This window comes from Haliotis rubra, unplaced genomic scaffold, assembly GCF_003918875.1.
Source record: "Haliotis rubra isolate DU_JTF1 unplaced genomic scaffold, ASM391887v1 Scf731, whole genome shotgun sequence".
NCBI lineage: Eukaryota > Metazoa > Mollusca > Gastropoda > Lepetellida > Haliotidae > Haliotis > Haliotis rubra.
The window spans coordinates 128,583-145,061 of record NW_025767448.1 but is presented as its reverse complement, the minus strand read 5'-3'; the positions used below and the strand labels follow the sequence as shown (position 1 = coordinate 145,061).

General features: G+C 40.8%; 1 protein-coding gene across 1 annotated transcript; it reads right to left on the bottom strand.

Moving 5' to 3' along the window:
- Nucleotides 1-1,249: 1,249 nt before the first annotated feature.
- LOC124259655 lies at nucleotides 1,250-4,117 on the bottom strand. The gene is made up of 3 exons (XM_046693832.1): nucleotides 3,403-4,117; nucleotides 1,873-3,027; nucleotides 1,250-1,557 (listed from the first exon to the last, which is right to left on the bottom strand). The coding sequence occupies exons 1-3, from the start codon at nucleotides 4,115-4,117 to the stop codon at nucleotides 1,250-1,252; spliced, it is 2,178 nt and encodes a 725-aa protein (XP_046549788.1).
- Nucleotides 4,118-16,479: the final 12,362 nt, after the last annotated feature.

The following is a 16,479-nucleotide window of genomic DNA, read 5'->3' as shown; positions in this document are numbered from 1 at the left end:
GTTCATTAAATGGCGAGGTTCAGAAACTAAAAAAGAAACAAAAAATACCTTACTAAATATGCTTTGACAAACAGTACCATAAAACAGTTTCTCAAACAAATTACTTACAGCAGCATAACTTTAAGGCACAATTACTGCTGTGTTAGTAGTTACCTTGGCTGAATGATAATTCAAATGAAACATGAATTGAGAATAGAATTATTTCTGCAATGAAATGCAAACATTACTTCAGAATTGAAATTCCTATTCAATAAGCATAAGCATGATAAAATACTATACTCAAAATAAGTCATTACTCAAACCTTCAGAATTGATAGATAACCTCCAATACATGAAATAAACTTACATTTGTGTTCCAACACTCTTGTCATTCACACCAGAGACCATCTCTGTTCACACATATGTACACCTTGAGGCCTTCCACTGTTGTGCCATGTGGCTGGATTGCATGAACTGCACATGCTTTGGGTCACATGACCACACAATGCCCTGGCTCCTCTCTAGACTTACTGCTAGGCTCTTATGTAAACTGATTACATGAAAAGACCATTGAAATTACTTCTTGCTTTTTGGTAACTTGTTAGAATATAATTGAAATATAACTTAAATGACAGAAAACTACTTTTGGAAAAGAAAATTATAAAAAGAATTCCCAATTAGCATTGAAAACAAAACCTGCATTCACATACTCGGCCTCTTAAACAGTTACCTACTGTTTAACAAAAAACCTACAAATGATGCAGATATATCCTTTCACAATATATTTTACCATCTCCAGCACACCAAATTGGTGAACAACATCCATTTACTCATCTTTTGCGAGCAACAAGAGAAGTTTATGTACTGGTCTACGCAACTGACCCTTCTGAGTTTTCACTTCCACACTTTGTACCAAGCCAAACTTGTCAGATTCACAACTGATCACACGCCCCATCACCCATTCAGACCTATGCAAGTTCTCGTCTTTGATGAGTACAACATCATCTATTTGTAGATTACGTTTGGGTACAGCCCATTTCTGCCGTTCATGCAGAGTCAGGAAATATTCTCTGCGCCATCGTGACCAGAATACTCCAGCCAAATACTGTACCCGTCTCCATCTACGTCTCATGTACATGTCATCTCTCTGAAACTGCCCTGGAGGAGGAAAATACACTTGAGATTTTAGCATTAGCAGATGACTAGGGGTGAGGGGATTGAGATCACTAGGGCCATCTGATACTGTGGTCAACGGTCTGGAGTTGATGACTTATTCAACCTCACAGAGGAGCGTCCGGTAGGACTCATCATCTAGCCTCTCGCAAAACGCTTTCAACAAAGGAGCAAGTACCTTGCGAACTGAGCCAATCATTCTTTCCCAGCTCCCTCCCATATGACTGGCGGCAGGGGGGGTAAACGTCCACTCAATATGCTGCTTCAAGAGATACTCTTTCACTCTATCCTGATCCATCTCCATCACAGCTTCACGCAGTTCCTTCTCTGCTCGAACAAAATTTGTACCATTGTCACAGAGTTTCTGTTTGACTGGTCCCCTTCTGACAGTGAAGCGTCGTAGGGCTTGAATAAAGGAATCAGTGTGAAGTAAACATGCAGTTTCAATGTGGATAGCTCTACTGGCCATACAGGTAAACAGTGCTCCATACCTTTTGACATATTTCCTCCCTTCTTTAATCATGTGTGGCCCAAAGAAATCTGGGGCGGTGGGGTAGCCTAGTGGGTAAAGCGTTGGCTCATCACGCCGAAGACCCGGGTATGATTCCCCACTTGGGTACAATGTGTGAAGCCCATTTCTGGTGTCCCCCACCGTGATGTTGCTGGAATATTGCTAAAAGCGGTGTAAAACCAAACTCACTCACCCAAAGAAATCTATACCTGTGTGGGTGAACGGAGGTGACGGATTTACTCTGCTGGCTGGTAGGTCTGCCATTTTCTGATTGCAGACTGGAGTCCTCATTCGTCGACAGGTGACACAGTGTGAAAGGATATTGCGGACCGTAGAGTTGGCTTTAATCACCCAGTATTTTTCTCGGAGAATGGACAAGACATGATTCCTACCTCCATGTCCTAGTCTGACATGTATGTCCTGAATGATGAGCTTTGTCACATGGTTTTTATGGGCAAGCAAGATTTGGTGCATCATGTCAGCCTGAATATCTGGTCTGCTAAGGCGGCCGCCCAATCTCAGTACACTACCTTCCATGAAGGGATCTAGCTTGTAGATGGAACTACTTTTCAGCACTCGGCTTCGTTTGCCTGAGACGTCAGACAGACTTTCACATTCGGAAGGAAATGCTACATGTTGTACATACTTAATAATGACGAGTTCTGCTTCCTCTAGACGTCCCACCGTGAAAGGTTGGTCAGTTGAGTTATGGTACTTCTTAAGCTTGTGTTTCTGCTTGATCCGTGAGTGAAGTACATCCCTGAGAAAGATGTAGACAGCCAGAGCGCGTTTTAAACGATACCAGTTGGAATAATGAGAGATCAACTTCTCCATACAATGATTCATCTCTGGTTGTAGGTCTGTGGTTTGGACTGTTTCTGCTGGTGTACTTGGAATGGAGCAGTCTGGCCATTCTGATTCATGAGCGTGGAGGAATTTGGGTCCATGAAGCCAAGTGTCAGCATGAAGGAATTGCCCTATACTCATGCCTCTTGACGCAATGTCAGCTAGCTTGGTGCGAAAGTCTATGAACTTCCACTGTGACGGTTGCGAGTAATCTCTGATTAAACGAACCCGATTGGCCACAAACACTGGGAAACGTTTTGCTTCATTATTGATGTAGTGAAGGACTGTGGTAGAATCAGTATAGTATGATACTTCATCAATCTCCATGTCGAGCTGGTTCAGTAGTTGTTGCCCGAGCTGAAGTGATACTGATACTGCTGTGAGTTCAAGCCTAGGGATAGTGACTGTTCTTACTGGCGCCAACCTTGACTTGCCCATCAGGAAGGACACATTGATGTTTTTACCTTCATCCAGTAGACGCAGGTATGCAACGCAGCCATAACCAATAGAACTGGCATCTGAAAAGAGATGTAACTGTCTACATACAATCCTACCAATCTCAACTGGCCTTAGACATCTAGGTATTCTCAGATCTTTGAGCTGCGGTAAACCACTCAACCATTCTTTCCATCTGTGGTTCACTCCAGGTAGTATCTCATCATCCCAACCAAGTGTTTTGTCTACACAGAGATCTTGTAGAATTTTCTTTGCTGGCAAAATCACAGGAGAAACCATACCAGGTGGGTCATATAGCGAAGAGACGGTCTATAGTATTCCTCTTCTGGTCACCGGCTTGCTAGGTAGATCTGTTGAGAATCCAAACATATCAGTGCTGACATGCCATTGAAGACCAAGTGCCCGTTCTATGGGTATTTCATCGTAATCCAAGTTACAAGTTTGAATCTGTTTGGCACGATCTTCTGAAGGGTTTGATTTAAGAACATCTCGGCTGTTGGATACAAACTTAGTTAAGCGAAATCCACCTTCTGCACATGCTGATTGTACATCCTTGATGAGTTGGATAACTTTCCTTACATTTGCTGCCGACTTGAGCCAATCATCCACGTAGAAATTTTTTCTAATTGTGTCAGCAGCCTCAGTTCCATACTTCTCTTCTGCTTTGTCAGCTGTAGCTTTGAGAGCAAAGTTAGCTATACTGGGAGAAGATACAGCACCGAATATGTGGACTGCCATTCTGTATTCCTCGAGTTCGAATTGCAGATCGTCGTCAGGCCACCACAGGAAACGGAGCTGGTCATGTTGTTCTAAGGGCACCTTTACCTGGTGGAACATTGCCTCTATATCGGCCATAAATGCCACTGGTTCTGCACGGAATCTTGTAAGGACGCCTATCAGAGAGTTTGTGAGACTAGGACCCTGCAGTAGTCTGTCATTCAGAGATGAGCCATTAAAGGTAGCACTACAGTCAAAGACTATCCGGATCTTTTGTGGCTTCCTAGGGTGGTATATGCCATGGTTGGGAAGATACCAGATTCTTTCAGGTGAGGTGAAGATTTCACTAGGTTGTATGTTGTAGGCGTAGTTGCAAGCCAAGAAATTATCCACAAATGCGACATAATCCCTGTGATACTGATCATTTTCCAACATTTTCTTCTTCTGCCATTTTGCTCGTTCGTTGCTTGCTCTCGATTATTTGCTGTTTGTGCCTCCTTGTCTTCAAATGGCAGGGGGAGCTGAAAATGTCCGTCTACAAACTTCATGTTCTGTTTGGCAATACTAAGAAACTGGTCATCTTCTCTGGAGTTGCCTTTATCGCCAGGTTCTTTACCTTGGTCCTTTTCACTGAAGTCCAGATGAAACTTTTTGAGGATTCTTTCTGGAGTGGGACATTCAGTCACCCTGGCTACCTCATGAAGGCTGGCTGTGTTACAGGTAAGGTTGTTGTCTCCTTGGTTGTACTTTACATGAACAGGGCCATTGACTGTCCACCCAAGTTGATACAGTACAGCAAACGGGCTTTCTCTGTCAGTTGGCACTATACAACGGGGCTGCAGTGCTACAGGGCAGTTGCTTCCGATTAAGAGACCGACATCAGTGGATGGACTAAAGTCTGGCAACACATCTGCTACCTGCTTCAGGTGAGGAAATTGTTTCAGAACATTTGTATTTGGAATCTGATTATGGCTCACTGGTATATCTTCCCTGGTAAAACATTTTGGTAGGCATATGTCGTTCTGGCCATCTAAGTTTGACACAATGAGGTTTGCTACTGAGGATGTATTGACTGCATTTACACCATGCATGGTTTTCAGTTTCAACAATGAAGCGGTTGACGATGCATGTAACTCTTCAGCCAGGTTATCACTGACAAAACATCCTGTGCTACCATTATCGAGAAGAGCATACGTCTTTATGTAGGTGTCTTTACCTTTATGATGGACAAAAACTGGAAGGATGGCTTGAAGAACTATTTCTCCCAAGTCCAGGTTTGTATTGCAAGATGCCACGTCTTTTGAAAGATTGCCTATAATTGACTGGTTCTGTGACGCTACATAGTTGTCATCATGCAAGGCAGTAGGGTGACGCTTACCACATCATTTACATCGTCTTCTCTTTCCACAGCCTTTGGAAAAATGGTTGAATCCATAACACCCATAGCACATCCATTTCTCTTTCAGGTAACTTCTCCTATCGTCCAGTGATTTCTGTAAAAAGTCAAGACAATCATCCAAATCATGATTCTTGCGACAGTAATAGCATGATACTGTTCTAGGTGAAGATACACTTGTAGCAAAGCTTATCTTCACCTAGACTTCTGTCTACTTGAACGAGATTGCAACCCACTTCTTGAAGTACTTTCATTTTTCTGGGATTCCTCTTTGCTGAATACTGGTTCTTTGGCCGATTCTGCTGCAAAATGGACAAAGTCCACTACATCTTGGAAAGCAACCTCTCTCCCTTTCAGCCGTAGTGTGATCACCTGGTCTCGCCATCTATTCTGTAGGAACATAGGCAACTTGCTAATGACAGCCTTCAGATTTGGGGCATGATTTAAGACAGCCATGTGAGACATGGTTTTCATTGCATGACTACATTTGATTAGGAAGAAGGAAAATCGTCGAAGTTGTTCGGAATCATCATTCTTCATGGATGGCCAAGACAGGACTTGATTAACATAGGCATTTGATACTTTGTAAAGATCGCCATAATGTTTCTTCAAAAGTAACCGTGCTGAACGGTAACCTTCACTTGGTTCCATATACAAGCATCCAGATATCAAATCCTTAGACTCCCCAATTAGCAACTGATCAAGGTAATAGAGTCTATCAACATCCCTTGCAGTATTGGGCACGATTCGTGCATCAAAAGCCATCATAAATGTGATAAAGTCAATAGGGTCACCTTTGAAGTTTGGCGCTTCTGGTTGTGGCAGCGATGTAGGTGATGGTGTAACTGACGACACGAATGGCGTCATGTTAGGATCAGTGGATGACATCACGTTGGGACCGACAGATTCGTATGACGTCACGTTGGGAGCTGCAGATGGGTATGACGTCACGTTGGGAGCGGCAGATGGGTATGATGTCACGTTGGGAGCGGCAGATGGGTATGACGTCACGTTGGGAGCGGCAGATGGATATGATGTCACGTTGGGAGCGGCAGATGGGTATGACGTCACGTTGGGAGCAGCAGATGGGTATGACGTCACGTTGGGAGCGTCAGATGGGTATGACGTCACGTTGATAGCTGGAGGTTGGTACGACGAAGTTACTTTGGGTGCTTCAGGCTGGTATGAAGTGTTGACAGGTGGATAACTAAATCTCAATAGAGGGTTTTCAACTTTAACATTAGACAAGGGTGTCAGTTCAAACTCTGCTAACACTTTCTCTCTGGCTTTGGCCTTAGCAATTTCCATATCCAATCTTAGCTCTTCAGTTTTTTGTTGTTGCTGCATAATTGCCCCTTGCATAGATTTCTGGGCGTTAAGTTCTGCTAGACGAGCACGTTCTTTTGCTAATGCTGACCTAGTTGACACTTTTGACCCAGACTCCCTGGATAACATTCTCAAGCTGATCAGTTAACAATCTCTCACTCCTCTCTATCCAACTATCAACGCTAACTCTAAATTCATCCCATGCAACCCTTCTGTCCTCATGACGTTCATTCTCAGACTCTGATGTCAACATGCTGTAATTGGTGCTAAGCTGAGCATCATGCTGAGAACAAAGGTCATTATACTCAACGTAACTATACTTGACTAAATGCAAACTATCACATGAACCATTTTGCATAAGTTTCAAAAGTTCATTTCTCTTTTTTGTAATAGCCCTCAACAAAGAAGTCTGTTTATTTTTCATCAAACCCAGCTTTTCTGCTTTACCCTTTTCAGTCAGTGTCTTTTTACGGGCACCATGTCCTTGTGTTGCACCAGCACCATTATTACCACTCTCAGTATTGTGTACAGCCACAGCAGTGTCTTGACCTGGATCTTCATTGGCTTGACCTGGATCCTCTTCATTGGCTTGACCTGGATCCTCTTCATTGGCTTGACCTGGATCCTCTTCATTGGCTTGACCTCGATCCTCTTCAGTGGCTTGGCCTGGATCCTCTTCATTGGCTTGACCTGGATCCTCTTCAGTGGTCTGACCTGGATCCTCTTCAGTAGTCTGACCTGGATCCTCGAGTTTAACATCAGGATTGTCACCAGATACCACAATATTGTCAAAATTGCCACCTGCTGCCAAAGCTGTCAATATATCTACTGAACATTCAGTTAAATATGCAGTACATGTACAGCCACTTGACAGCTATCACTATGCAATGTATTTCATCAATGTCCATATGGTGCACAAGTTCATACTTTAATTTCATAAATTTTCTGAACTAAGTGTTGATGCAAGAACTTCAAATACGAAAAACTCACACCATTTAACAAAGTTTATTCACTGGAGCATATTCGTCATGTTCATTTATTAACGTTGTGGCATTTGGTTGTACTGGTGACAATTTGGCAATATAACCTTGACGACATTGAAGTCCACATGTCAAGGGACGGTTAGAAACTGACGGCACAATACTACACAAATCCATGAATTGGTAACATTAAAGCTGGTCTCCCCCATTAGCCTTTAGATAGACCATTGTTCATTAAATGGCGAGGTTCAGAAACTAAAAAAGAAACAAAAAAATACCTTACTAAATATGCTTTGACAGTACCATAAAACAGTTTCTCAAACAAATTACTTACAGCAGCTTAACTTTACGGCACAATTACTGCTGTGTTAGTAGTTACCTTGGCTGAATGATAATTCAAATGAAACATGAATTGAGAATAGAATTATTTCTGCAATGAAATGCAAACATTACTTCAGAATTGAAATTCCTATTCAATAAGCATAAGCATGATAAAATACTATACTCAAAATAAGTCATTACTCAAACCTTCAGAATTGACGGATAACCATAAATACATGAAATAAACTTACATTTGTGTTCCAACACTCTTGTCATTCACACCAGAGACCATCTCTGTTCACACATCTGTACACCTTGAGGCCTTCCACTGTTGTGCCATGTGGCTGGATTGCATGAACTGCACATGCTTTAGGTCACATGACCACACAATGCCCTGGTTCCTCTCTAGACTTACTGCTAGGCTCTTATGTAAACTGATTACATGAAAAGACCTTTGAAATTACTTCTTGCTTTTTGGTAACTTGTTAGAATATAATTGAAATATAACTTAAATGACAGAAAACTACTTTTGGAAAAGAAAATTATAAAAAGAATTCCCAATTAGCATTGAAAACAAAATCTGCATTCACACTATACATGCTAGCTTTTCAAACTTGGTACATATGCCAAGCATGATCCCTAGATGTGCCTTTTGGGGGTTAGACCCAGATATGAATTAAATGTTTTGCTGTTTTCACGGAAACATGACTTAGGCTGTGACTATGAGGATCACATCTAGTCCCGGGGCAGATCTCCCAAACTATATATACATGCTAGCTTTATCAAACTTGGTACATATGCCAAGCATGATCCCTAGATCTGCCTTTTGGGGGTTAGACCGAGACATGGCTCAGGCTGTGACTATGAGGATGTCATCTTGTTGCATTTCCATGACAACAAGTTAGGCTTCAACTGAATTTGGTGGCAGTGCTCCTTTCTGGAGCAGATCTTAAAAACCCTTCAATACTCTCCTTCCTTTGCTGTATACACTGTAGACGTATTCATAAAGAGTATTGTGCCGTTGCGGGGGATATTGATGACTTTGTCTTCTTGTTTTCATCTGTTTTGTACTCTCCCTAAAATGGTCCCTAGTATGGTGATCTACCCTCAGTTGTTGGCGACTTATAACCCGTTTTAACATTGTATTGTCTTCGTACATAAAATAGTTTTAGGTTTACATGCAAGTTTTAAATACCATCTGTGATATTCTAGTTATTTTACAGTCATTTGATGAATGGTTATTCAACTGCTTGTATTTATTGTGTATGTAAAACCGAGGTGACGTTATTTTTTTAACTCACTCACTCACTCCCCTAAACTAAATGATTGTCCCCTGGAGAATGTATGTAAGTCCCATTTCATTCACAGTACTTTTTCAACGTCCGTGATTTTAATCGTAGCGTGTGTGTGTGTGTGTGTGTGTGTGTGTTTTGTTGCTTTCCTCTTCCTAGGAACCCATTGGGTTCATGAAATAACACAAGATCTCCTCACGGGTGAAATAACTAACGATGACGTCACAATGGCCCAGACCTTCATGGAATTTGCGTCAGAAGTGGAGTATGCCGACCTCCAATCCCCGAGACTCCTCAGCTCTCATTTGCTGATGAAACATCTGCCAGAAGACGTTCTTAATAAGAAAATAATAATCATAACTGTTCTAAGAATATACTATGGAAATTCTTCATGTAATTATTTATTTTGTCCATATATACCACGAAACCACTTTATTTAATTCTTCTTTAGATATCTTATCTAGAAGCCGCATTTGTACTTATTACTTATGCTTAACTCATTAAGCCCGAGAGCCACCTCACTACTCAACACCTGGAACCCCTCGCTGATTGCCCACTCGCTGTGCCCAGACTAATTAGTGCTAATCACACCTGATTTCCCTGGCAGGTTTCGGGGATGACAGGAACTGTCGAGTCGTACAAAAAAAGTCCTGATTGTTTAATTGTGTCATAAAAATATATGTTGGAGGAAAGCAGGTGTGAATACATATCGTTTATTTCAAAGTTTTATGTAATTTGCCACAACATGCCGCTCGTCAAAGGACAGACACAACCACAACAACCACTACCACAACCTCCACGAGCACACCTGCCACTCATCAAAGGACAGACGCAACCACCACCACTTCCACTTTCACCTGCACGTTGACACCTGCCAAGAACAGGCACAACCACCCCCTCCACCTCCACACCTGCAACTTGTCATAGGACAGATGCAACATGTACTTCCACTTTCACCTCCAAGAACACACCTGTTACTAGTGAACAGACAGATGTATCCACCTGCCAGAACAGATGTGCATGGATCACGTTGTTTTTTTTTTCTATCACAGATAGCCAACCACTTCATGGACTATATGTTCAACCAGAGAATCTGTTGTCCGGATTTATAGGGTATCATACGAGCTTCCGCTTTCATATCAAGATTATGTCCCGAGTGAAATAAGTTTTGCTTTGTCACAAGCTTTAGCGAAGTACAAAGCACAATTATTTCAATAAACCCCGATTGCGTCAGTATCTGTATGAAGGATCATTAGGAGGAGACTTTTCAGTATTGCCACCTGTTCTGTCTACTCCATACGGTACATATGCTCGTGAAACAATCTGAGAACCAAATGAACAGTTATGTCATGTTTCGAGAAAAACAAAACGCCCAACACAAAAGTGTAAAGAATGAAGGTGAAGACAATATCTTGAACCTGACCAGCAAGACAAGACCATCAACCATGTGTACATCCAAGTTAGCGATAAATAGAGGGAGAAATAAACAGAGAATGAAATCAGTTCGTGCAGAACCATCAGTTGCCGAATTAAGAGGTTCATGAGAAAAGGACAAAGCTAGGAAGAAGTTGACACGTCTGGAAAGATCACATAAGGACTTGTCAGTAGATAGAGATGTGAACAAACACAGAATGAAATTATTACGTCAACAAAGATCAGATCAGCACTTGTCAGTAGGTAAAAGAAAAAGACTAAGCCAGGAAGAAGTTGACACGTCAGGAAAAATCATCTACAGGTACCCATTCTTGTCTCAGGGTGAGATTTGTGAACCCCACAAGGCGTTTGTTGTACAGGACATCATTTCTCATGAACTCAATGATTTCCTCCATTTGCTGTTCAGTAAAGGCAGTACTGTACCTGTTTTCTTTCTCTTGACTATCTTGGCTGGGATGCACTTATCTGCCTCCTCTGGTGTAGGGTTTGGCTGGACTGGTTCAGGTTCATTGGGTGGGGCTGACTTGCCCTTTCTCTACTAAACTCTGGTACCCTTTCGTTGCCTGAAAACCAGAGTGTTCCAAGTCCACTTTTAAAAAAAAATGAGTTATGACTATTATACTAAAGCTGAGGTATTATTCTATCTTCTGATAAAGTTTCAGATGAAAATATGCACTAGAAGTGTCATTTTTAGATTTTAAATCTCCACACGGACCATACTGTTCTAAGTGATGGACCAATCACTGATGAGTTTTGAATCACATGACCTGGAGATAAAACAATCTGGTATTGACAATACGGATTAAGTCATGTGGACATGGTGAGTACACTTTTATTGATTTTTGCTCAAAAATGACACAATGCAAACTTAGAATTAAAACCAAGTGATTATTTAATACTTCAAGACAACACATAAATCAATTTGTCGTGTTTTTAAAGTTCTTTTGATGAAAAATTCTTCTTAAAATGAATGTTGGAGATAGAACACTTTGGATCTGAGACAGTCGTGAATGTATCATGCACATGCCATTTGTGTTATAAAGGATATGGAACAATTAGCGTTCTAGTTCAATTTCATTAACTTCGATATAAATTTTAAATTTTGATCACTTTCTTTTCAGAATCAAGCGGCTCCTGTACTGTTTCTCCCAGATGAAATCCTTCTCCTCATCCTGTCACTTGTACCAGTTACTGATCTGGCATGTAATGTTAGCAAAACCTGCAAGCATCTAAGGAAACTTTTAAAGGAAAATACGACCCTATGGAAGGACATTTCATTTCCTTGTGACACACATCTAACTTTTGGGCAAGTTCACAAAATCTTGAGCACATCATATTATTTTGAGAGCCTTGATGTTGGTGATGTGACTGTTTATGGATGCCCTGCTGCGATAGATTACACATTTACCGTAGGACTATTAAGAGCTGAAAGACTCTTATGGCTTAACTTGAGAGGTTTGCAGATATCAAGTCTGTCATTTCTTGTGAGTCTGTCTAATTTGGAACTGCTTTGCCTTGAAAAGTGCAAAAACCTAATTGACGAAGATTTTCAGGTGATCAGGTCATGTTGGAGGCTTGAGCATTTAAATGTCAGCCACACCTGCATACAGCCCTCTACACTTGTAGACATTTTCAAGGGAACAAAGAGATGTTTTAACTTGGAAGCCACTGGTGTGACGTTCACATTGAATGATTGTCTGGACTTGATGTGCGAAGCCCATGAGTCCTTGATGTTCTTTGATCTCACTTTAGATGAAAGTGTTTCACTCCAGGAGTTCCAAGACTTTGTCACTGACGAATTTGTTGACTGCAGAATTAGAATAAGGCCTGAATGATTTAAACATCATGTCTACCATATTTGAATTAGACAAGGTATTAACTCTAATTAATAATTCTGAAACTGAAACTGAAGATGAAAGAGAATGTGATTTACTGGAGGTTTCACCCGTCATCGACTTGCAGAGTAACCCGTCAACTATTGATGATCTAGTTGTCACTGACGAATCTTAAATAACCCTTTTACATGCAGTTGATATTCTGTCCGAAGGTGTGGAAGACAGCAAGGATCTCGATCCAGATTATGAAAATACTACATCGGAACTGGAATTGGAAGGTGAAGCAAATGATGAGATGGTCGAAAAGAATGTTACAGAACAGCAAACTGCCATTTCAGATCATCACAACAACGAGATTTCTGAAGAGAATCCAGTGGAATTGTCCGTACCAGCATCAGGACGGAGCAGAAAACGAAAGCGAAATCCGAATAATTGGAAAAAATCAATCAGAAAGCGGATGAGACAGTCAGGAAAGCAGTATGTGTCTGAGAGTGCGAGGAAAGTACCAACTAAAAACCTGAAGACAACAAAAGATTGTCAGGGTAAATGCAAATATAAATGTGCCCAGAAGCTACCGCCAGATCAAAGACAAAGAACTTTTCAATCTTTCTGGAACCTCTCTGACAGCGAAAAGAGCCATTTTTATTCCAAAACAGTAAACAGAGAACAGAAGAAGAGAAGTCGAGTAGATGCTAAGAACAGCAGGACATTTTCATACGCGTATGATTTGTTTAATGGGAATGACAAATATCGTGTTTGCAAGGAGTTTTATCTGACAACATTAAGTATATCTCACAGAGGAGAGTTTCCTATTTCTTTGAAAACAAAGTTGACCCAAACACGAAGGTTCCAACCAGGGGTGATTGCAGGGGTACATCAACAAAAGACAGAATACCCCCAGAACAGAAACAAGGGGTCAGCGACCACATAAATTCATTCCCCCGAGTGGAATCACATTACTGTAGAGCATCTTCACATAAGGAATATCTCGCTCAAAACTTGTCACTTGCCACCATGTATCGTCTTTATCATGAAAAGTGCCAACTGGAAACGAAGACTGCAGTGTTGATCCACGTCTATAGAAACATCTTCAACAGAGAGTTCAACCTTGCTTTCCATGTACCAAAGAAAGATCGCTGTGACCGTTGTGAAGAATATAACATGAAGTCCAAGCATGACGATGTTGATGAAGAACTCAGAGAGGAATACCTGGTCCACTTCCAGTCTAAGGTGGCAACAAAGCAGGAACGTGACAGACCGTGAAGACCGTGAAAAACTGTCCACAGGCAAACATTTCAAGTTTCTTTTACCGCCGGAAACTTAGTGTTTATAACTTAACTGATCATTGCTCGTTGGATTCACAGGGCTATTGTGCAATCTGGAATGAGACACAAGCAGGAAGAGGTGCAAATGAAATTACCAGTGCCTTAATATCCATATTGACCAAAATAGTGGAAAAGCACCCAGCCAGAACACATCACCCTTTGGTCAGATTCCTGTGTTGCGCAAAACAGAAATGCTGGAATTACATTTGCACTAAAAGATTTTATGGCAAATCACAATATCAAAAGCATTGAACAGAAATTCTGTGAGCCTGGACATTCTAGCATTCAGGAAGTGGATGCAGTACACAGTGTCATTGAACGACAGCTGAAACGATCAGATGTCTTTAGTCCTCTTGGAATTGTAAGATGCATGAAGTTGGCAACTGAGAAGAATCCCCTTGATGTCATTCAGCTGAGACAGAATCACTTCAAAAAGTACATTGAAGCTTCCAGATGTCTGAATTTCACTAAAGTGCCCTTTACAAAAGTGAAAGCTATTTTGAACACCAACGAGGAGCCATTTACAGTTCAGTTCAAGACATCATTCGATGATGAGGACATGAAAAGGGTGTGCATTCGTCCCAGAGAAAATAAGAGGAGACTGTCATCACCAACGCGGAGTCCTAGTGACCTGGAATGGCCCCAAGTCAAAACCATCATGAATACTTTCAGCATGACAGATGAGAAAGCCAAGGATATCCGTGCAATGCTGTTGACAAGAAATTCATGATTGGACTTCTCCCCAAAATGAGGCCTCGTTAGTATAAATGAGAAACTGAAAGATATCCATGCAATGCTGAATTCATCGATCCTGTTTCCTCAAACAGCAGATTCTCTAGCGATTGTTTGGCGTTTAGAACTCTGTTCGTTGTTCTGTTAGCTAGATACAAAGATTTTCAATCCAGTATTCTCTTTTTACTTCGTAGTTGTTATCAAGATGTTAGTTGGTAATTCTCAATGATTGTTGCTGCATCGAGTCTGGTTATCATTGATTTCAGATGAACATGGTAAAACACTGTACCATAAAAGGCTCCTCCATTTACCTCGATAACAGGCTGGAGAATTAAGCCTGGAGTCAATGCAGTGGATATCTCGAAATTTGTTTTTCTTAACTGTTGAAGATTTAGTGTTTCTTGTCTGAGGCATTATTGAAATATTTTAGGGATATCAATGTTATAGACACATTCATAAACCTGGATATACCATGCACCCTTTGAAATGTTAAATCTTTGTTAAAATAACAAAATCCTTCAAATGACTTGTTGAAACTTTTCATGCTTAGTTGTTCATTCTGCAATGAGTTCTCGTACAGTATATATTAACCATACACCATCCAGTGAATGAAAGGCACTTCTATTAAAATGCCATCCTGCCATGTTAATCTTTGTACAAGGTGCTCAGGGAAAGCAAAACATTTATTGTTAATGTTAATGAGGTATTCAGGATGAAACCTCTACAGTTTCTGTTTTGATGTTGATATTTGACAAATAAATAATGTTCTTTAAAGATGCTCTTGTTTTGTCTTTGAAAATGGTGGTTTGTTTTAAACAGAAGGCCTTCTACTAGTCCACTACAAAAATACTTGAGAGGCGGAACAGGTTCCATGGAATACAGAGACCCTATTTTAGATTATGCGAGGAATGTTCATAGATTTTGACAGTCAATGTGATATATGTAAGCTGAAATTCATTGTAAACACCTCCAAATTAAGTAATTGGTTCAGTTACATCAACATTAAGGTCCATTTTCTCCTAGAATATGCACTTGGAACACTTTGGTTTTAACAAAAGTCCACTTTCATGGAAAGTGACTGTTCCATCTCCACACAAAAAATACCAAATAGTAAATAATAACTATGCAATTTGGCCCAATTAAGGTTTTAAATGCTTAAGAACACTGTTTTCTTCCCTATGTGTAAATCTGACTGGACAATTTTCAATAAATGGTAAGAAAATCGTGTTTCAATGTTTGGAGTACATTGTCTCCAAATCAGGTTCAGGTGACACAGAACACTCTGGTTCTCAGGCGACGCTTTGGTGGCATCTTTCAAAGGCTAAAACATATTGCTAACAAAAGTAGGTTGACAGATGTGCTCTCTTCAAGGGTAGATCGCTGAATGAGGTGCATTAATTCTGCTTTTCGGTACATATATGGGCTCAAGAACTCGTAACAGATCGCGAGCGTCCGTGAAAAAGCGTCAATACTCGTATCAACTCGTATCTGCTCGTGAGCAATTCGTGTGAGGTCGTGAGCAATGGGACCCGACAGAGCGTGGTGTTTGTCTTCCCATCACCACAATTTGGAAGCGATTTTTAGATGCGATATGTTGTGCTTTGTTGCGATGGAATACCATCTGATGCGATGATAACGATTGACAATTAATCGTGTTGATTTTAGGAAATTTTTGAACCGTCAAATTTTTACTACAATCAACACGATTGCCACGACTAACCTCAAGATCTGATAGGATCACCACGATTAGTCCACGGTTAAGACCACGATTTCAATAGTGGCGCGAAACTTAATAGTGCAAGCGTCGATCTACTGGGATACGATGATATGCGTCACGAAAGTCAGCGAAACTGTACTCGCCCCTTACGACAAGCATTGGTTACTGAAGACCAGTTCTAACCAATATCTTCAAGGGACTAAAACCTACTGTAAAGCACAAATGTGTTTTCCAGTGTCCGTTAAAAGGTTTTTGAAAACAATGACAAGTAATTCTAGCCATGTATAAATGATTTGGTATAAATGAAGATGGGCTATTTGCTCATGTCAATTATATATGACATGCACTTACTGGCCTCTAAAGTTTCAAAACTTAAACGAATAATAATTAAATAAACCCTGAATGATGCATGTTGAAATATTATTTTTCAGATCAGATT

What these genes read in the sequence shown, in the direction of transcription:
- LOC124259655 (XM_046693832.1), bottom strand. Translation starts at nt 4,117, where the DNA reads ATGTTGGAAAATGATCAGTATCACAGGGATTATGTCGCATTTGTGGAT. An exon ending in TGCCAAACAGATTCAAACTT is followed by an intron (nt 3,028 to 3,402) that starts GTAACTTGGATT and finishes ATCTCTTTTCAG; the next exon opens with ATGCCAGTTCTATTGGTTAT. An exon ending in ACCTCCGTTCACCCACACAG is followed by an intron (nt 1,558 to 1,872) that starts GTATAGATTTCT and finishes CCTTTATTCAAG; the next exon opens with CCCTACGACGCTTCACTGTC.